The sequence below is a fragment of the Carettochelys insculpta genome, chromosome 6 (assembly GCF_033958435.1).
Source record: "Carettochelys insculpta isolate YL-2023 chromosome 6, ASM3395843v1, whole genome shotgun sequence".
NCBI classification, from domain to species: domain Eukaryota; kingdom Metazoa; phylum Chordata; order Testudines; family Carettochelyidae; genus Carettochelys; species Carettochelys insculpta.
This window is the reverse complement of record NC_134142.1, coordinates 109,730,605-109,746,961: the sequence shown is the minus strand read 5'-3', so window position 1 is coordinate 109,746,961 and position 16,357 is coordinate 109,730,605. Positions and strand designations below refer to the sequence as shown.

At 44.4% G+C, this 16,357-nt stretch overlaps 1 protein-coding gene across 2 annotated transcripts in view; it reads right to left on the bottom strand.

The window, feature by feature from the left end:
• TH (tyrosine hydroxylase) overlaps positions 1–4,970 on the bottom strand; it is a 33,314-nt gene extending 28,344 nt beyond the window's left edge. Inside the window, exon 1 of one of the 2 annotated variants that reach the window (XM_074995982.1) lies at positions 4,873–4,970. In XM_074995982.1, the coding sequence (XP_074852083.1) occupies positions 4,873–4,970 (98 nt within the window). The remainder of the gene's footprint in view (positions 1–4,872) is intronic. The other variant, XM_074995983.1, reaches the window with a different exon arrangement.
• Between the last annotated feature and the right edge of the window lie 11,387 nt (positions 4,971–16,357).

The window sequence follows — 16,357 nt, the reverse complement described above, 5'->3', positions numbered from 1 at the left end:
TCTACACTTGCATTCCTCTTTCAAAAGAGGCATGCAAATGAGGGGTATCAAAAATGCAAATGAGGCATAGATTTACATATCTGGCACTTCATTTGCTTATTTTTCTTTCAAAAGAAGAAAAGCAGTGTAGAAGCAGCTCTTTGGAAAGTAATTCCCCTCTTCCAAAGATCCCTTCTTCCTATTTTTTTTAAATCTGCACCTCATTTGCGTGCCTCTTTTGAAAGAGGAATGTAGGGGTAGACACAGCCTCCCTGAGTAATGCTTGGGTTTTAGGGTTTTTTAGAGGTCATTGTTAAAAGGTGTATTTGGAATCAGCTTGTGAGTTCGTTCATTGGATGTGTATTTTCAAATTCTTACTGCAATAGAAACCATCATGTTTGCTCTGTTAGGCATCGGGTTGCTTACTCTGGGCTAGATTCTGTATCCAGGACATTTTGTGGTACTTGCCTCCACCAAGAGCTGCTGTGAAACTGCGGTAACTTGGACCTGACTTGGTGTGAGTAAAGAAGCTGGAGTAGAGCCTTGTGAGTTTAAAATTATAAGCAGGGGAAAAGCCAGGTGTCTGTGTTATTGAAAGAATCTAGAAAATCGAATTTTACTAGTGGCAAACATTTACTATAGCCTAGCATACTGATCAATATTGTATTATTAGGTCCTTTTGCGCAGGAACTAATATACAGTAAATTACGCTACCAAAGGCACTCTTTTGCTGGTATAAGCTGCATCTCTGCTATGATGGTACAGCCTTTTTTAGGGTAGACAAGGCTTAGCTTAGGGGTGACTGACCCACAGCTCTCATGCTGCATGCAGCTCTTTGAGCAATGACAAGCGGCTCCTGCTTGGATCCACATACCCAGACTGCTGGCTGCTGCTCTATCCATGCACCCCAGTGCTGGGAGAGAGAAGTGCACGATGGTGGTGGTGGCAGCGGCTCTGGTGAGTCCCAGGCATTGGATTAGAGCGGGGGGAGGGTGGGGCTGGGGTTGCCTAGCTCTGGGGAATGGGAGGGCAATGGGGTGAGATCTTGAGGTGCTTGGCTTGTGGGGAGGGGAGGGGGATTAGGTTAGAGTAGAGGGAGGGGCTGGGAGTGCCTGGCTCTAGGGGACGGGAAGCACTGGGTTAAAACAGGGAGGCTGCGGGTGCCTGGCTCTTGGGGAAAGTAGGAGGATTGGGTTTAAGTGTTGGGGTTGGGAGTGCATAGGTCTGGGAGGAGGGAAGGACCATGTATTATATATTTATTTTTATCTATCTATCTAGGTAGATAGGTAGATATACAGATAGATAAATATGTAACACATGGCTCTTTGCACTCTAGCCACAGCTGTTTTGGCTCTTAGTCTCTATTTTGTTGGTCACCTCAGCTTAACTCATCAATGCCTTGAGACAAGCACTTTACATTGTGTTTTTGTACCGTGCAGGCCGCAATAGGGTGTGGTTTATGATAATCTTAATAAAGAAAATGCAACAGCTCCTTTAGAACAGTGTGTGTGAGAGGGGTAGGGGGTAGATCACTGAGAGGAAGCTAGAATACTGAAAGAAGATGACAGCTTGTCCCCATCATACAAGTTCTGATTATTAAAGTTTTCTAGATGTTCTTCTGATCAGCCTCACAAGACTTCTATGATTCAGGACTCTAAATCTCATTTTCAAAAGGGATTTAGGAATTTGAGTCAAAAACTCATAGCCAATTAATGGATTAAGACTGAGTTTTTGACTCTCAAATTCCTAATTCCCTTCTGAAAATGAGATTTAGATTCCTAAATCAGTTACACAACAGCCGTGTCTACACATGCACACTACTTCGAAGTAGCGGCACTAACATCGAAATAGCGCCCGTCACAGCTACACGTGTTGGGCGCTATTTCGATGTTAACATCGACGTTAGGCGGTGAGACGTCGAAGCCGCTAACCCCATGAGGGGATGGGAATAGCGCCCTACTTCGACGCTGAACATCGAAGTAGGGCATGTGTAGACTATCCGCATCCCACAACATCGAAATAGCGGGGTCCGCCATGGTAGCCATCAGCTGAGGGGTTGAGAGACGCTCTCTCTCCAGCCCCTGCGGGGCTCTATGGTCACCGTGTGCAGCAGCCCTTAGCCCAGGGCTTCTGACTGCTGCTGCTGCAGCTGGGGATCCATGCTGCATGCACAGGGTCTGCAACCAGTTGTCGGCTCTGTGGATCTTGTGTTGTTTAGTGCAACTGTGTCTGGGAGGGGCCCTTTAAGGGAGCGGCTTGCTGTTGAGTCCGCCCTGTGACCCTGTCTGCAGCTGTGCCTGGCACCCTTATTTTGATGTGTGCTACTTTGGCGTGTAGATGTTCCCTCACAGCGCCTATTTCGATGTAGTGCTGCGCAACATCAATGTTGAACGTTGACGTTGCCAGCCCTGGAGGACATGTAGATGTTATTCATCGAAATAGCCTATTTCGATGTCGCTACATCAAAATAAGCTACTTCAATGTAGGCTTCACGTGTAGATGTAGCTAACGTGATGCTAAGCACAGCCGCATTGAAATAGGTTTAAAAATCTGGGACCATAGCCAGGAGACCATAGAACTACAGGGACAGAGCCCTGACAGCTGATATAAATTGGATTAATGAATAGTGGGAATATAAAGCCCTTCTGCTAAACATGCAGTAAAAAGGGTAAAGCCAAAAGGAAAAGATTTGCTGTCTGTTATTAAATCCTAACACAGTTTTGTTCGGAGCTTTGCCAAATCCTCTTCCCTTGGATGGCAACTGTTTTGAAAGAACTTGAAATGTGGTATCTGTTTCTCAGAGCTTCAAGCAGTCTGAAAAAGGGGTGTGTGTATGAGTGGAGGGGGTGTTTCATAATCTGGGAGCAGCAGCTTTGGTAGGACAGTACTAAATGTGCCTGTGGCAGCAGCCCAGCTCACTGGTTAAACTAGCCATTTGGGCGGAAGGAGAGAGTCACTTAAAGGGACAAAAGGAGAAAATCAAACACAATTTCATTTTGCGCTTTTCTACACTCCCTTCCCAGGCTGTCACAAAGCAGACAGTATGGCTATCACTAATACACTTGATAAACAAGACCATTCAATGACATGGCTGTCATTTAAAGATTAAACATCCACCAGAATTGTACAACAGCAACAAATAAACACCCCTTCATTGCAAGCTCCTGCTCTTGGCACAAGCAGAGGGATGAGCTCCTAAGCATTAATTTGACTGACAATCTGGAAAGTGCCAGCATTCTAAGAGTTACAACTATGCCAGCCAATGGGTGCTTTTGTAGGTATAAGCTGCATCTCCACAAACAGGGTTCAAAGAGTTAATTATCTCATAGTTCATTATTTGCGAATTGGAAAATGCCAAAGTGAAAGGTGACAACTCCCATGATTTTCAACAATTGCATAACAAAGAAATCCCATCTACCTCTTATTTTCCGAACTCTTTCCCTCCTTTCCTAGCATGCTACAGTGACTAGGAAAGTGTTTTGTTGTTGGCTCAGTAGTTGATTTTACAAAATATATATGCAGCATTGCACAAGGCAGAACCAAGAGTGAATCAGGAAAATACGGAGAGCAGCAACTAACTAACATATCAGAAATTCAAATCTCATTTTACACACCATATTAATCAACAATTCTGTACTGGATGATATGAGCTGTCTTTTTTTCCCTGTTCAATATCTACGGTTCTGAAACTGGTGGGAAAAAGGACAACTTGAGAACTTTCATGTGGAGGGAGAAGTTTGCGTCAGGCAGCTGTTGTCTGATTCTGCTAGGGAAAAGACTGTATAGTCATTGCTAGGACAAGCAGAGGATTATTTCAAACACACACATAAACTATAATATAGACAAACGCTGACCTTGTCTTAAATCCAGATTTTTCAATATGTACTCTGCACCTAGGAAGTGACCCATTCAAAAGTCTACTAATTAAAAAAAAAGTCTCCTACCTACAGGTGTTTAGAACAAATTATGGAAGGCCCTAAAGTGAGTTTGTCAAAGGCAGGTGCTGGTTAAAGCTATCACTTGAGACCCCAGTGTGCCGTACCTGAGGGGCATTAGGAAGCTGATCCATAGAGTTGCCTGCCTGCTGTAATAGTCAGCTATCTATCAGAGTGCAAGACTGCCACAAAAAGGGACAAACTGTGCATTGAGGGTTGGATCCTACAAGGTGCTGCATGCTTTGTTGTCTCACCCACTTTAATGTTGCGTAGGGACATCAGTTAGCACTAGCTGACAAAACTGGTTGTAACTAAAACTCCCTGAATGTCCCTAGTGCTAGGCCAGCTGGATCAGTGTATCCGAAACTCACCTGGATTCAGATTTCAATAGTAGTTTAAGATTCTGCACCTTCCCCTCCCGTATAGTTATATTGCCTGCAGGTTTGTTCCATGCACTGAGCCATGGACCCTCAACCTTTGTGGGGGACAGCAGACCTGCCAGTTATTACACAATAAAAATTAGAAAGTTTGCCTGAATTCCCACCGCCTCTTGGCTTCCTTAGGAAAAAGAAAGATGTGTGTCTTCATTCACCTGGCAGAGAATAAAGCTCTTCGAAATTAACAAAACCTTGAGAGTGTTTAGATTTTCAAAGTGCAGTTTTACACTGGGGTTTCCTTGTTACTCTAGTTCCCACTCTGGTTTTGACTGTTGCAATGATTAGGTACAGTTATCCTTTTTCTAACTTTCCTACTTATTGTGCATTAGTTTGTGTGCATGAATGAGTTAGGCTGGATTTTATTACTGATTATATATTTTCCCAAGACTGTGTGCCTGGGTGCAGTGAGGCTGTAGAGATAAAACTATCATTCAGTTAGTAAACCTAGCTATGATTGCAGTCCCCTGTGCAGCTTTAGCCATGCTGGAGGTTTCTGCATTCGGGTGTGTGGGGTGAGGGGGGTTCTTACCATGATGGCCTCGGCTTGCTTGGAGTCCAGTTCTGACACCGCCCTGCGGAAGCCTTTGGCTGAAGAAGTGGAGGAGTTGGGGTTTGGCATCCTGGCTGTCGTACTGGCTCTGCTCTCAGCTTTGCCTCTCCTTGCCAGGCTTTTATAGGGCAGGTCTGACGTCAAAGACCCTTTCACATCCTCCTCCCCTTCCCCACCTCCCTCCCTTTTGCCTGAGGGGGAGAGAGAGGAGGAGGAGGAACAGGGAGGAGAAAAACACTTCTGTCCCATTAAATCTAATTGCTACAAAGATTGCAGACACCCTGCCTCTGCAAACCAGCTGGCAGCTCTCCTCCTGCATGCACCCCAAAGCTTTGGCTCTCTGTTTCTTTCCCTCCTTCCAATGGAGTTCATCCTGGGGCTCCATGTGTTTTCTCCCCCCCACCCCTCTTTCTCCTCCAGTTTGGGTTACACTGAACTGAAGGGCAAAGAAAACTAAGGAAGAAAAAGAGCCAGACTGTTCATCCTTTTCAGTCCCCAGCCCCACAAGAGCAGAGACAAAATAATTATAACAGATGGAAAGAGAAATGAAATGGGATCATGGCATGTAAATTTGGACCTGGTTCTGATTTCACATAAGCTGCTGCTGGTGTAAATCAGGAGTAGTCAAAGGGTCAGCTCTCCCAATTTAGTACATAGGCACTACCTACTTGAGTTCAGCACTGATTAACAGCAGCTGAAGGTCTGGCTCAAAGGCATCAGACTGGTGTGAAATCAGTATAAATATGACTGGAACCCTTCAGAGGTTATGGACGGGGGGGCCAGTGGTTATTAAGAAATTGAAATGGAACAATATTCGATGGAATCAAGTTTTTGCTCCATTGGCTGTAATCACTCTGAAGCCAATGACTCCAGAATCCAAGGAGATGGGCACTTCACACCAGTTGAGGGGTGGCCTCAGAGATTCCAAGTTGCTGCACGTGTGGTGCTAAAACTGCTTTTTGCCATTGGGCAAGACCAGCTGGAGCTTTATTGGAAACTACCTGTGATCATTTAAAAAATGGGATAAATGCAGCATGCTGGGTTGCAAGCTTTCAGACCTAGGGTCAGCTGGTGTAAGTTACTATAGCCCCATGGAACTCAAAGAACTTCTGTCAACTTGCATTAGCTGAGGATGTGCCGCAGAAAGCCTCTCTCATTAATTATATGAGCTGCAGCATTGTAAGACTCTTTGCGCCCCCAAGCCTGGATGGGAGGGACCATCTTCAGTGGAGAGATGATAGATAAGTCTTGATGGCCTCTCTAGTCCTTAGCCTCTCTATTGAGACCACCAGCTTGATGCCAATGACACAGCTGGTTGCTGTGTTGTGGATACTCCGCCACTGAGATCGAGACTAACTAAACCCAGTTGGTAAAGTGCTTGGTGTCTCTTGACTTTTGCCATTTTGTTGTTTGTCATCTACTCCAGTAAAATAGGAAAGTACAAACAGCATGACACAGCGATGCCCATGTGCTGAGGTATTTTTGACCAGCACATTGGTGAGTGTAGGGCAGCTCAGCTCCTTTGATGTCAGAGTTATGCCAGATTACACCGGCTGAGGAGCTGTCCCAATGCTGAATACAAATACATTTCAACTGAATACATGTAAGTGCCATTGTCTGAGGGAGAACTGGTCGTTTTATGGGGGAGCAGGACACAGTGCACCTGTGATTCAATAGCTGCCTCACAGTTGGGTTTAAATGAGAACACTGGGCCAGAGGAGTGGGGAAGATGACAGCTGCATGGGGCAGTGGGAAGACAGATATTTGTCAGAGGGGAAAGAGCACCAGCAGGAGAGCAGTAACCACAATATGATACTGTTGAGTGCTAATGAAGACTCCTGGGAGGAATGGTTAGAGTTGAGGAACCCTGCAGGAAGGCTTGTGCAGTGGTCCCAAGGGAGAGGGAAAGAACCAGCACTGTCAGTGTAAGCCAGGCTCTGAAGCAAGCGGTTGATTTTAGAGGAAGGTCTCAAGGAGCAGGGTGGGTAGGACGCACAGCAAGGAAACCTTGGAGGTGTAATGCTGCAGAAAGACCTGAGTGGAGCGCTGCAGAGGTGAGGAGCCTGGGCGCCATTAAACACTTTGGGGAGTCCCTCTTTCAGGAGGCCTGGCTTGGGGCTCTAGGAGAGGACCTGGGGGGAAAAAGTGGGTCTTGGAACTCTCAGGTACAAGGGCTGGAGAGTGGGACCCTGGACTGGGAGAAAGGAACTGGGATAGAATAGTTAATGGCTCTTGAGTGGGTGACCTGGGAATGGTGACTTTTGTGACTGGAGAGCTGCTGAATTGTAACTCTTTTACTTTGGTGGTTTTTAGAGGAGCTGGTTTTATTATGGGGGATCTGCAACCCTGGATGTCTGGCAAAAAGGGAGCTTGTATGGTTATGCCTGCTGCAGGAAGGTGGCCCTAAGAGGGGCTGCCTTAAAACAGCCATTCTTCAGCTGTAAAAACTTAATAAGCAAAGTACAATCCAGAGAGCGTGCCATATCCCAGCTCTCATCAGACCCCAGCCACCTCTGCCTCCCTGATTTTCACACACAGTACCCTTTGCACATCTGAACACAGAGTTCTTTCCATGCCTTTAATTTCACCCATAATCCCCTCTGTGCCTCTCAAATCCACTGTTCTCCCTCTGCTAAACACTGGCAGCTTGAGGAGTGAGATTAAAAACATAGCCTTACAAAGCTGAAATGCGGGACAGCCCTTCTGAACCCTTGAGCCCTTCCCACACAAGATCTGACTCCAGGTAGGTTGACTCACTGTGCTTCTTACAGAAGCAAAGCAGTCCACTCTCCTGTCCAGTGCTGATGTGCTACTCCTGTTGCTAGCTCTGGGCAGTATGTGCAGGGTAGAACAGACTGAGGTACACACCATGGACTCTATACAATATTCTGGGAAAAGAAGCAGAGAGTGAGGCATGGCCAAAGCGCTGCTGAGCTCTGATGACTGCTGCTGGACTGGCACTTGGGGGCTGCTGGAAGTGAGACACAAATTAGAGCATCCCTGTTCTAGTTGGAGGTAGTGGCTGAAGCAGCCCCTGACAAGCAGTTGGATTGTGGTGTGGGTGAGGGAGGGGAATGGAGAGGGAAAGGGGAGCTGTAGATAGCAGGTTGCTTAGCGCCTTTGTTTCTTTCCCCACTGGATCAAGCACCGAACACAGCACGGCCAGTCCTGTGGGTTGAGTCCAGCACTTGTGTTAATGTCTTTGTATAAACTTTTCCAGCATTTGCACTCAATATACATTTGCTTGATTCCTCCCCCCATGGTTAAAATTCTAGCCAAGAGAACATTTTAACTTGAAAAATGAAGGACGATTCCTATAGTCCTTCAGCCCTTTCACAAGGCATGTGTGCATAGCCACTCGCCCACCCCATGGATTTATCACAAGCAAAAGGGAGGAAATATTTTTTTCAAGTCACTTACTTTAGGCCCAGTACAAACACATGGAAGTCAACCCTTACTGATTACCATTTAAAAAGAATGTCTGGGACAAGAATGATGCCTCCGATTTGTCTGGATAGATTCAACTATTGGGTAATATCGAGGTGCATTGTCAGTATCAAGAAATGACTCCATCGACATGATTCAGAGAATTAAATATGAGAGTGAAAGCAACTCCTGAGAAGGAATTAATGCTCCATGCTAAAAGTGATACGTGAACCTACCAGCTTTGTGCAGCTTTGTGCAGAAAAAGTATGTGGAAATTAATGTAAATTAAAAGAAATTTGGAGAGTTGAAATCGGTTATAATCTTAACCCATGAAAATCTGTGATCAGAAAGGAATCAACTTTCTAAAAGGATGATGGAATCAATAGTCACTTGAATCCTGCATGTTATAATTTGATGAACGAATACTGGATACAATCTACATGTATTAGAATGCTGCTAAACTAATATACAAGAGAATGGATTAGATGTCCATTTCAGCTGTAGCAATCCTGCAGTTATTTTTCTGGCCAATTTGTCTTTTGCATTCTTTTCATGCAATGTCTTGCTTTTGCACCCGGCAATAGTGGGACTGTGATTTCTAAGAGACATTTAACTATAGAAGCCAAAAAAGCCAAGAACAAAACACCACTGGTCATCACCTACAGCCCCCAACTCAAACCACTGCAACGAATAATTAAAGACTTACAACCTATCCTTAATCAGGATGCCACACTCCAGAAGGCCCTAGGTGACAGGCCTGTTCTCTCCTATAGACAACCTCCCAACCTTATGAGGATTCTAACCAATAGCCACAGTCTATACTGCAGGAATACCAGTCCTGGGACTTTTCCTTGCAACAATGCCTGCTGCCAGCTTTGTCCACATATCTATTCTGGCAATACCATCACTGGACCTAACCAGGTTACTCACAAAATCACGGGCACATTCTCATGCCCCTCAACTAATACCATATATGCCATCATGTGCCAACAATGCCCAGATGCTTTGTATATTGGATAGACTTCAAACTCTCTCAGACAAAGAGTTAATGGACACAAAACAGACATTAAAACATTCCTGATCCACAAACCAGTTAGTCTACATTTTAATGGAGTGGGCCATTCTGTTAATGACTTAAAAGTCTGTGTTTTATTGAAGAAGAATTTCCAGTCTGCTTTACAAAGAGAAGCTGCTGAACTCTCTTTCATATTCAAATTCGACACATTAACACGTGGTTGAACTGGGTTGCAAGCTTTCTGGGACATTATAGGGGCTCTTTGGCATATTTGGCTTAATCTAATTCTTGACTCCCTCCCCCGCTCCTCTGGTCTCTGATTTGCTCACCTTGATAGTTTTTTTTTCTGATTTGTCAACTTTGATTACTGTTTTGGTTCTCTGTGCCTTAAATATTGAGTCTGTTCTGGTATGACTATGGTCTGAAGAAGTGGGTCTGTCCCATGAGAGCTCACCACCTAATAAATTATTTTGTTAGTCTTTAAAGTACTACTTGACTGCTTTTTTGTTTTGATACCTTCTCTGTTACCTTCTCTGTTAGCATGGAAGCCATAGTTAGACTGAGGACTGTGGAGGTATTTGTCATTAGAGCTGGTTGGAAAAACTTCAAACCATATTCTATCAGCAAATTGAAATGTTTCATGAAATTGGGTTGATTTTGCTGGAATTCCATTTAGGAAGAGATAGGGAAGATTTGACACTATTGGAACATCCAGTTTCATCATGTTTGGAATGTAATGTTTTGATTTGGATATTTTTTGTTATGTAGCAACTTTTTACTTAGACCATTTTTATTCTGCATTCTATTATACATGATAATGTATGCAAGTATGAATGCATCAAATGTCTTTTTAAAAGCTCTCCCGCATACAGAGAATTTTGTAATTTTGGGGGTTTCACTCAGATTGTGCATTAAGCCACCTTTTGAAACCCCCCAATCCTTTATGAAAGGAACCTTCCAGCCTCCAGACAAGTCTGTAATACCTACCCTTAAATAAGGAATACTTATGTCTCTTTCATTCTGGCAACTTAGCACTGCCACACACTTGGGGAAGCAGAGCTTTTCTGGAGTAGCTGTTAGTAGGTGATAGTGGGCATAAACCAGCCACCAAATACTCCAGTCGAAGATATCTTTTTTAAACTACCAGTTAAAGTAAACAAAGGATATTGGCAAAGTACTTAGCCTTTAATAAATTCACTGAGCGCACAAAGTGTCATTTAAATGTCTCTCTAGCAGACAAATATAAAGCAACCAAAGATTATATATAAGCAATGCTCTGAGAAGTATTGGCTTTAAAACCACATGATGCCAACAGAAAAGCTTTCAAGAATATTGTACTGCTAACATGAGTCTGCTGGGTTATATTTTCTGTGTGCCTTTTGCCACATCCTTTTGATCTCTTATGTCCATGTGTAAACAAAGACTTTGTTGAAGTTCATCCCTTCTTCGTATGTGTTCTACCGTCCCTTACAAAAACTAATCCTCCTCAGTATGGGGATGCATAAGAAACTCACTCACTGCTAGAGTGATTCTTTGTAGCCAGCAGTGCCATAAGAGCTCTCTGCCCATTTGGTGCCCCATGCTGACCATTGCTCCTGCACTGCAGTGATGCATATTCCCCTGACTTGTCCCTCTGGCCAGACCACTGTATAAGTCCATGCCTGTCAGGTTACCAGAAAAATCCAACAAACAAAATCCAAGACCAGGTAGCAGATCTCCACCCCTAACTCTGGGGTTTGTGGTTCTTATGCCTACTTCTCAGGGCTCTCCTTCATCCTTGTCTGCTCCCTACAGCTTTCAAACCACCTTCCCCAGTGACAGAATCTGTACTGTCCTACTACATGAGGTTGCATTCCAGGGGCCCTATAACCAACAAGCAAGGTCAGATCCTTCAAGTGACTTTTTTTGCTTCCCTGCAGTTCCTACCATGTCTTTTCTCTGGCCTTCTCCCTCACAACCTCTCTATGCTCACCCTTCCATGAGGGCCTGGATTCATATAGCTTTCCCCTGGAATCCCAACAAAATCCCAAACAATCTTACAAGTAACAAGCAGTCCTGTAGCTCTTAGATACTAACAAATTTATTATGTTATGGGGTTTTAAGGGTAAGACCCACTTCCTCACATGACTGGAGTCCAGCTGTTTAGGGTAAGAATTTGCATGTACGAAGTTTCTTTGTGGATTAGAATGAGCTCAGCATTTTTGTTCATTTTAATTCAGTAACTTGCTTTGACTGGATTATTCTCACCTGCAACCACTTAAATGCTACTTTTGTACTTAATAAAAACATTTTTTATTTATAACTAAGCCCAGTGTAAATAATTGTTACTTGAGGGTGGAGCAACCAGTGTGCATATCTCGCTTTCACTGATAAAGGGTGTGGATATTCTAATAAGCTTTCTCTGTGCAAAACTGTTTTACAGAGTGAGGTGGATTTATTAGGGGTTTTGGTCCCTTTTGGGGGGTTGGTTTCCTCGGTGCTGAACCCTAGGAACTGAGTCCTCCAAAGCTAAACTGGTTCAGTGTGTGTTGCTCTCCAGGGGAGCGGTAACCCCAACTCTGTGCTTTGTCTGGGGGAGACCAGAAGACCTAGCCCAACAGGACAGGTTGGTGGGGAGCCCTAGAGAATAAGAACATGGGTGTCAGTGGTTAGATGAGCACACCAGGGACATCCCTCAGGATATGTCTGTAATTCAGGCCATCACACTTGGATACATCAATAACTAGGCTGGCCCACTCATCAGCTGATGCAAGGTACCTTGAGCTCAATAGTTTTTAGTTACCTTTTTTGCGCTAGCATGGAATACATTCCCCATCACAGGTTGGTATTCTTGGGCATATAAAAACCAACCCTTTTGTGAACTCTGCTAAGCTCTTGCTCTCAGTGATACCTCATGGCAATAAGTGCCATACACTAATTCTTCATTGTCTGAGAAGATTATCTAGGATTTTCTTAGAGGCATCAGTTGGGTGGAATAGAGTGAAAGCAGGATAAAATCCAGGACTCATTGACATTAGTGGCAAAATTCCCGTTGACTTAATAGAATCATAGAAAACTAGGGTTGGAGGAGACCTCAGGAGGTCAATTAGTTCAAATCCTCACTCAAAGCAGGACCAATCCCCGATAAATCATCCCTGCCAAGGCTGTCAAGTCTGACTTTAAAAACATTCCAATATTTCAACACCCTCCTAGTGAGGTAGTTTTTCCAAATATCCAACTTAGACCTTCCCCACTGCAACTTGAAACCCTTGCTCCTCATTCTGTCATCTGCCACTTGGAGAATAGCGCAGTACCATCCCCTTTGGAACTTCCTTCAGGTAGTTGAGGCTTCTGTCAACTCCCCATCACCTTTCTCTTCTGCAGACGAAGTAAGACAGGCTCCCTTAGCCTCCTATAAGTCATGTGTTCCACTCCCTAATCATTGTTATCACCCTCCACTGGACTCTATCCAATTTGTCCACATATTTTCTGTAGCAGTGGGAAGGGCCCAAAATTGGATGCTCTGATACAGATGTGGCCTCACCACTGTTGAATAGAGGGGAACAATCACTTCTCTTGATCTGCTGGCAGTGCTCCTACTGAGGCAGCCCAATACGTCTTTCGTCTTCTCGGCAAAAAAAGGGACACAATTGACTCTGATCCAGCTTCTCACCCACTGTAATCCCCAGGTCATTTTCTACAGAACTGCTGTTTAGCCAGCCAGTCCCCAGCCAGTAGCAGGGTATGGGATTCTCACATCCTAAGTGCAGGACTTTACTCTTTTCCTTGTTGAACCTCATCAGATTTTTTTTTGGCCTAATCCTCTAATTTGTCTAGGTCATTCTGGATGCTATCCCTACCCTCCAACATATCTACCTCTCACCCCAGTTTAGTGACATCTGCAGACTTGCTGAGGGTGCAAACTAATCTGCCATTGAGATCATTGATGAAAAAGTTGAACAACTCTGGCTGTTGCCTCAACCCCTGAGGCATGCTGCTTGACACTGTCTGCCAAGTAGACATTCAGCCTGTTGATCGCTACCCACTGAGCCCAATGTTCTAAACAGCTGTCTGCCTAGTCTCTCTCTTCCTTTCTCCTCTGTTTCTTCTATCCCCTTTTCAATGGAACATAGTGTTGGCTTCTTTTTTTAACTACATATTTTCCCCTGCCCTGGAGTTTTCCACTTGTTCTAAAGGCAAGGCCTATAGCCAGTTGCCTGAGGGAGAAAAGAGTCAGGGTGATCCTACTTAGGGATGGAGACACAATGACCAGTTCTTTAACACCCACCTTTTCTCTGGCATTCGGCTGAAACCCTCTCATCTGGGCTTCTGTGCAATAAAATGTATTAGCATGGTGCTGCCTTTTGGTACCCCATCTTCTTAGTAATGCTATGGGAAGAGCTAGAGATAGCCTATAGGAGAGTCAAGTCATGAGCAAGCCCCTTTCTGGACAAGGATGGGTGGGAACAGCTCCTCTTAGAGACAGTCAGTGCTGTGCAGTACATCTGCCAAGGGGAGTGGCACGCCCTCACCGTAGTATAAGGTATTGCTCCCTGGCAAGGGCTGGTGCACTTACTCTACAGCACACTCAGTCTCTGCTTCATGGAGCTGGGTCCCCCAGTTTGGCTTAGAACCATATTGGTGGGATGCACAGTCAGTCAGACCAACTCTCCTGCTTTCCAAATTGTGCTCCCCAAACAGTTATCCCTGATGTCTCTGCTTAGGTCAATTTTGGACTGAACCTAAGAGCCAAAGTATGGCTTCATTTACCACTAATACTCCTTATTATTTACATTTCTTTACTCCCTAGACGCGGCAGCTGAGATCAGATCTTCTGTTAGGGTTCCCTCCATATTTTTCCATCCGTGGGCAGAATACATTTTGTTATGTGCATCATGGCATGCAGGAATGTGCGCCAGTAGAAACATATCCTGCCAGGTGTGAGTGCTCTGCAAATCAGTTGGGCGGCACCTGATGCTCTCTTGGGCAGCCACCCAAGCACTCAGCTTGCAGGGAACACGTCCTTTTATTGCTAGGTGCTGTACAAACATATAGTAAGAGTCAGTCCCTGAACCACACAGCTTACAATTTTAGTGGACAAGATAGACAAAAGGAAGAATCACTATCCCCATTATCATGCATGGGAAACTGAGGCACTGAAACATTCCGTGACTTACCAAGGCCACACAGGAAGTCTGGGGAAGAGCTGCTAACTAAAGCTAGATCGCTTGAGCCTGAAGTGAATCACATACTCACCAGACAGCTTTCCTCGTGCTTCTTCCACCTTCTCTCTGACATTCTGTCAGGGTGGGTCAGCCTTCTCTCCAGTGTACTTCTTGTTCGGATGGGCTGCCCTTCTCCAGCTGAGGGCAGCCCATCCAAACAAGCTGCAGACTAAAGAAAACCAATCCCCACCTGCCAGGAGACAGACTACAGCTCTGACATTTCCATCCCTCAGTGCCTCTGTATCTCTGTTAATCATCTATTCAGTTGTGTGTGCCATTAGTGCTAATGTCAAATGTAATTGGTGTGCGTGTGCCTAGCTAAAGACTAGCCCCACCAGAGCCATGCCTGCCTGAGGCTTCACCACTGTTTGACTAAATAGTAAACCTGTCTGGGAAGAAAGAGGAGCACTTCTTTAGGAAGCATTTGAAAAGGATTAAAGATGAAGCAAGAGTGCTTGTTCTCTAGTGCAACATTTTTGATGTTCGAGCCATTGGATTTTCTCTGCATGTGTATGGGCTTCATGATCATCATCATGCATATGTATACAGTAAAGGGATTTATCAGTTGTTATTCCTGAAGCAGGAGAAATGGCAAACACTGGCTACAGCACTTCAAAAGTGCCACAGTTTACTCGCTCACAGGTTGTCTACGTGGGGGTCCCTTTCGAAAGGACCCTGCCAACACCGAAATCCCCTTATTCCTATCAGCTGATCCTATCGGGTATTTCAATGTTGGCAGGGTCCTTTCGAAAATGACCCCCTTGTAGATGACCTGTGGGTGAGTGAACTGTGGCACTTTCAAAGTGCCGCAGTCGGCAGCATGCTAATGAGGTGCTGAATATCCATTTCAGCACCTCATTAGTAGTCTTCAATTTGGCCATTTCGCAAACCAAAGCTCTGCTTCCTACTCAGATATCAAGACATTTCATTCCCCAAAGAGATCCAAACAGTATGTTTGCCATTCTTGGAAGTCAACTATAAATCATACAATACCTTCTCTGTGCTGGGATCCCGAGGTGCAACATGGAACTGGCATACCACCGTGATCCCTTAACTCTCCAGTCTGGGGCTGTTGTCCCACAATATTTTGCTAATGACAAGCAGCAAACACCTTCCAGTGCTTTTATTACTCAGTACAACAGAATGTGGAGCCCCACTCCCAGCTTGATTGCATAAATGCTCCCTGAGCCACTCAGAATTACAGAGAAAGGCACCAGCAAATCTCACAAGCCTCCAGCCTCGCACCCCAGAACTGTACCAGTTTGCTCTTGTCAGAAGTCTCACCAGTGTAGGTTCATTTCCCAGTCCACCCAGCCCCCAGTACGGGGAAGATCCACACTATCCTTCCTAAACTGAGCACTTCAAAGCACACTGTTACAGGTAAACTATAAAACATGGTTATTGATTACAGAAACATATGAAGCGAATATAAGTAGGGCTTTGCAGTTAACTCATGGCAATAAAAAATAGAATGGCAATTAATTTCAGTTTTAATACCAACTGAAATTTATTTTACCTATTTTAGATATTTTCCTATATGCTTAAATATATTAATTTCAATTCCAACACAGAATACAAAGCACATAGGCCTCATTTTCTATTATTTTATTACAAATATTTGCACTATAAAATGATAAACAAAAGAAATAATATTTTTCAGTTCACCTCACACTAACACTGAAGTGTAATCTCTGTATTGTGAACATGCAGCTTATAAATGTAGTTTTTTTTGCACTCAAAACCAAAACAGTGTAAAACTTTAGCACCCATAAGTCCACTCAGTCCTACTTCTTGTTCAGCCATTGCTAAGA